The 5,382-nt window shown below is 36.2% G+C and overlaps 1 protein-coding gene across 1 annotated transcript in view; it reads right to left on the minus strand.

Annotated features, from left to right (window-relative positions):
* Window positions 1–4,757, minus strand: part of LOC109841153 (protein SMG7-like) — a 10,044-nt gene extending 5,287 nt beyond the window's left edge. Inside the window, 5 exon segments of the mRNA XM_020410033.1 lie at window positions 1–65; window positions 2,477–2,599; window positions 2,693–3,295; window positions 4,019–4,114; window positions 4,610–4,757. The exon segment at window positions 1–65 is cut by the window's left edge and continues 16 nt beyond it. Coding sequence (XP_020265622.1) covers window positions 1–65; window positions 2,477–2,599; window positions 2,693–3,295; window positions 4,019–4,090 — 863 coding nt within the window. The 5' untranslated portion in view covers window positions 4,091–4,114; window positions 4,610–4,757.

Genomic DNA, 5,382 nt, shown 5'->3' on the forward strand with positions numbered 1-5,382 from the left:
GGAGCTGTTGTCTTGGCCGCCACAGTTTTGGGATTACCAGGCAGTTGAGAGAAACTTTGACGATTCTGCAACATGCAGATAAAATAAAGAGAGTAAAAATATGATAACCCCAGAATAATCACTAAATATATTATGAGTTTATAAAATTCAGAACAATCACAATAATGAAAAGTGTTCTTTGCTAGTTGGTCATCTCACATGCTAACAAAAAGTTACAAGTCCAGATATGACCCAAGTCTAGATCAGTACAGACAAGAACCACGATAAGGTCAGTAAATGCTTCAATAGTATGATATACATCAGAAAAGCAACAATTACAAATCCAAACATCTTGAGATGCTACAGGCTCGTATTAGAGAGAACTTACAGTACATTTGATGGACATATGCCACATAAGAAAGAAAAGTGATACACAGGGTAAATTTTCCCAGTGTTGACATGTACATACACACTTTCATGATTTGTTCTCCATATCGATGGCAGCATTGCTCTATAATTTGTATAATGTCCTACCTTCTGGTCTCATTTGTTTTGTAGGCTGGAGCTCCCCAGCTACCGTAATGTGTCATGACTAATCAAAAGGTGAAAACACCATTACTGTTTAAGATAATATTAAAATATTAGGGGAAATGTTTTCCTAAGGTGACACCTTAGATTCCCACCTAAGGACGCGGTCTAAAATCACGTTATTCCTTTTTTTTTGCGATCCGCTCCGTTGAACTTGATCTACACGTTCTTAAATCCGAACACTCCAATTTTGGGGTGAACTCGTCGTGTTTTGACCCTTCATCCACTCACCGCAATTTTAACGGTTTCGAATGAATAGAACTTTTTGCATGGCTCAACGAAGGGTCAAAACACGACGAGTTTACCCCAAAATTGATGTGTTTGGGTTTAAGAACATGTAGACTCTGTTGAATTTGATCTACACGTTCTTAAACCCAAATACACCAATTTTGGGGTGAACCCGTCGTGTTTTGACCCTTCATCCACTCACCGCAATTTTAACGGTTTCGAATGAATAGAACTTTTTGCATGGCTCAACGAAGGGTCAAAACACGACGAGTTTACCCCAAAATTGATGTGTTTGGGTTTAAGAACATGTAGATCAAGTTCAACGGAGCGGATCGCAAAAAAAAAAGAATGATGTGATTTTAGGCCGCGTCCTTAGGTGAGAATCTAAGATGTCACCTTAGGAAAACATTACCCAAATATTAGACATAACTAGGCGGCATGAATGGAATTAAGAATTCACAACTAGATATATGCCTGTAGCAATGAGTATGTGCAAAAGGCAACAAAATCATCCTACAGGTTAATTAAAAATCATGTCGGACAGTTACCCAGCAAAAGTATCTTCAGTTCAAGCTGAGATAATCCTCCCACGTAAAGCAATCTCAGGAATATTCAAATCTCATAATTGACAGTATATATTATGAAATTGAAAGCCATCACTAACCATTTGGACAAGAAGGCCAAACAATGTAATAGATCCCTTGCCACATAAGGACTAAAATCTGCCCAAAAAATTTGAATCCAATTAATCAAAAAACCTTTTCCTACCGCCATATACAATATCTTTCAGTACTGACATCAACAGCAGGTCAGTAAACCTAGTTTTTGACAATGCGGAGTTCCAAACAAATCACCCCTTCATCAACAGCCAGCGTTCTTTACACATTTAAATTTACCGAATTTTACCTTTTTTTTACAATACTTCTTCCATTTTTCTGACTACAAATATACACATCGAATAGTAAAAGGCATTGCTTGCAGAAGGGAAGCATCACCTTCTATTCTAACAATTATTATTTCTCCATCTTTTATCCAAATAACCATATATACTAATAATGTAACCATCTTATATAAATAAAAATAATCGTTTATAAAAAATTATAATCTGGTGCAAGCACATTCACTTTTATCCTGTATTGATCACTCCAACACCACATGATATAATAGCGTGTATAATACCCAACATAATGCTTGAGATGAAATTCAGAGTGATGACCAGGTTAAAAGATTGAAATATGATTATCAACAAACTAAAAGCACCGTCAGTTTAGTTACTCTAAGCTAAGACGCCTCAGCCTTTAAATTTTGCAACAACCACATAGAAGTAAAAAAAATCCATTCTAAATGCCAATTTAATTGTTCGAGCCAAACATATCTATCAAACATGGCTACTCATGCAATTAATATTAGTTTTATTTTGCAGCGCAGCAGCAGAACAAGGGAGTAGACTGAACATTCAAAATAGCTAGGTTTAATATTAATGTAGATAATTAATTAAGAGTAAGCTTAACTCCAGTTACTCCAAATCCAATATTATAATAGATATAGGGCATCAATCTTGAAAGTCAAGACTATCAGAGCGAAAATAACGACAACGTACAAGAGTATCCTCAGCAACACAATTAGAATAAATTTAAGCTAGTGACATTATTTTGCTTGCTATCAGGGAAGAAAGTGGCACCTTTTCAAATGCAATAATCAAATTGTCCCTTGCTGTGGAGAAAGGAATATCTGCCGCTAGACTCCGAAAATACCGGTATATTGACAACAGATCATCACCGGAGTAGGATGCCAATATTGCAAGCTGGTAAAGATAAATAAACAAAGGTATTAGAAAAAGAAAAAACATTGGAATAGCCAATAATATAACACTAAGACAGGAAAATAAATTCAGAACCTGATGGTGTGGATTCCCACTTGAAGGGCAAATTGAAGCTGCTTGCTTATAGTAACTGGAAGCTGCGGCATACTCACGAGGGACAGAGTCCCCCTCTCCATACAATCCTTTATAACGAGCAAGGTCGCCCAGATATATGAGAGATCGGTGACAGGACATTAATCCCTTTTTCGTTACAGCTGATTTCTTTTCATCTTTCATCAGAGTAGTTTGGCCTTCAGGGCTATCAGAAAAGAAACCAAGGGGCAAACCAAATTTTGACCTTATTTTCAGTATCAGATCATGATAAAATCCAGTTGACTCAGAAAGAAAGGTTTTAAAACCAGATCGGATTTTCTTAATGGAATCAAGGCGGGGAGGAGTTCTTCCCACTTGAGCCGTAACTGATCCTGCAGATTTAGCAGCATTCAGGAGCACCCGGAATTCTTCAATTTTCCTATAGTGCAATTGCCAAAGGCCTAACTCGATATCGTGCTTTTCAGAAAAATCATGATCTTCAAGGATTATGGCTTCATAATTCTCACGGATCTGAAACCATGTATTCGGATCAGAAGGTACTCTTGACTTGGCTAACTTCCGCAGAGTGGTCTCCAGTTCAATATTCTGAGAAAATAACATGAATTATATATGGCAAGAAAAAATAGGCACCAAAATGTGGCGTACACTGTGTTCTACATAAACACAAGTTAAAATTGGCATGGATATCATGATAGTCTTACTATTGGACGCACATTAATCTTCAAATGAAATAAAAATGACTATAACCTACAAATCTGGTAAAGCATCTCTGTGAAGATTGCATTCAACTTCTTCTCTATTAAGATATTTTTTTCACTGTTAGTGAGTTCATAGCCCATGAATACTTTTATCCCACAATGGTTTTATTAGCCGCATACAAGACACTTTGGAATCCTAACAAATAATAAATTGCATATATCAATCTGGTATGGCCATCAACAAGGCAGCAGAAGAATGCATCTAGGCATTTACTCTCACCAGGCAAAATTATAGCCCCAAAGTCAAAGGTGCCAAACTGCACCTTTGATGAGCACGCCAGACAATGAAGTATATCTTACTTGCTTTAATGAGAAAATATGGTTGCAATCTATCGTTACCCATGGCTTACTTGCTTTAATGAGGTTCATGAAGAAAAATAGCAAACCCAGCGTTCGGAAGAAAAGTATATCTTACATCTCTATAAAATGTAACTAATTAAGAAAAACAGTCCACCCTTAGATGTAATAATCATAGTAATCAAACATAGAACAATCTAACAATCAAGAACTTATAGATGCATATACTTATCAAGCATTAGAAGAAGAATACCTTCTTGTAGAGACGTTCGGCAAGCTCCCGGGACGAGGGAGCTACTGAGTTATCCATGGGAACAGTCATCATCCATCAAACTTTATCCTTGAATGCCTATACAGAAAAAGCTCTGACGGTAAGCTACCATACATGAACCTACAAATCTATCCAAAACCATTGCCAACAAGAAAATCACAAAGAATATACAAATCTAAAGCCTATATAATTTCCTAATGGCCTCAACGTTCTAATACAATTGTACACTGCAAAAGATGGAATCTTTCTACCCTATGCAACTAAAAACAACACAACAACAAATAAATAATCTGTAAAATCGAAAACCAGGAGGAACAACACAGATCTACTGAAACCCTAATCCTGACCAATCTTTTCCTCAAAACCCTAATCTAATCCAAATCCCCCCTTCAAAACATCCCAAACCGCTAAATTGACCTAAGCAAAACAAATCCGCAACCTAAATCAAGACGAAAACCAATGAACCTGCCCTAGAAACACACGAACTCACGAGATTCAACAGATCTCGACCGACTCAATCCAGAAAAGGCTAAATCGAGAAAGCAATCGGAATCGACTGAAAGGAGGGGATACCTGATCTCAAGGGGAGAGAGAATCTAAGAGGTCGTAGCTTCTTCTTCTTCGTTGAGATTTCTCTTAATTTTCTTTTCTTGGGATTTTTTTTCCCCGTCAAATTTGGGGACGGTGTGACCGAGGACCGCCCTTTATGTAATTTATCTCGCAATTTCCTCGTTTTATATTTTAAGAGGGTTTGATATTTGCACGCGTTTTGAGGGAAATGCACGTCGGTGGATGGAGAAGTTGATTTGAGGATGAAATCTTATATAGTATGGGTGTTTAACGAGAAAGTAGAAACTAACAGCTTTTGTAAATTAATCTATGTCAAAGAATGTATTTGTAAATCAGTAAGAATTCTGCAAAATTGCATACTTCTTCTCGTAATTAGTTAAGGCAGGTGATTATGGGGGGTAGAAATTATTCTCTCAAAAGATCATGAATACAAGAATCTATATGAGGCTCAAGATATTTTAATTTATTGTATGTTTTAGGATAAAAGTAGTTGCGAACATAACAATTCATGGGTAAAGTTAAAATTATTTATCAGTTTAAAATTAATATTAAAATTTTTCCATCCTTTTAACATCCTTAGTAGTTGGTGGTTTAGTTGGATAGAATTGGAGTTGTAGGAGTAAATAGAGCAATCAGATCTGTAACTGCATTATTTAGTTTGCAACCTTGTAATCAGAAAAGATAAATGAACTTGTATTTTATACTAGAAAAAGATTTGCAATAAATACTATAGGCAATTTAATGGGGGAAATGTTGCGCACTTCAAAAAAAAGATT

The sequence above is a fragment of the Asparagus officinalis genome, chromosome 5 (assembly GCF_001876935.1).
Source record: "Asparagus officinalis chromosome 5, Aspof.V1, whole genome shotgun sequence".
Taxonomy (NCBI): Eukaryota; Viridiplantae; Streptophyta; class Magnoliopsida; order Asparagales; family Asparagaceae; genus Asparagus; species Asparagus officinalis.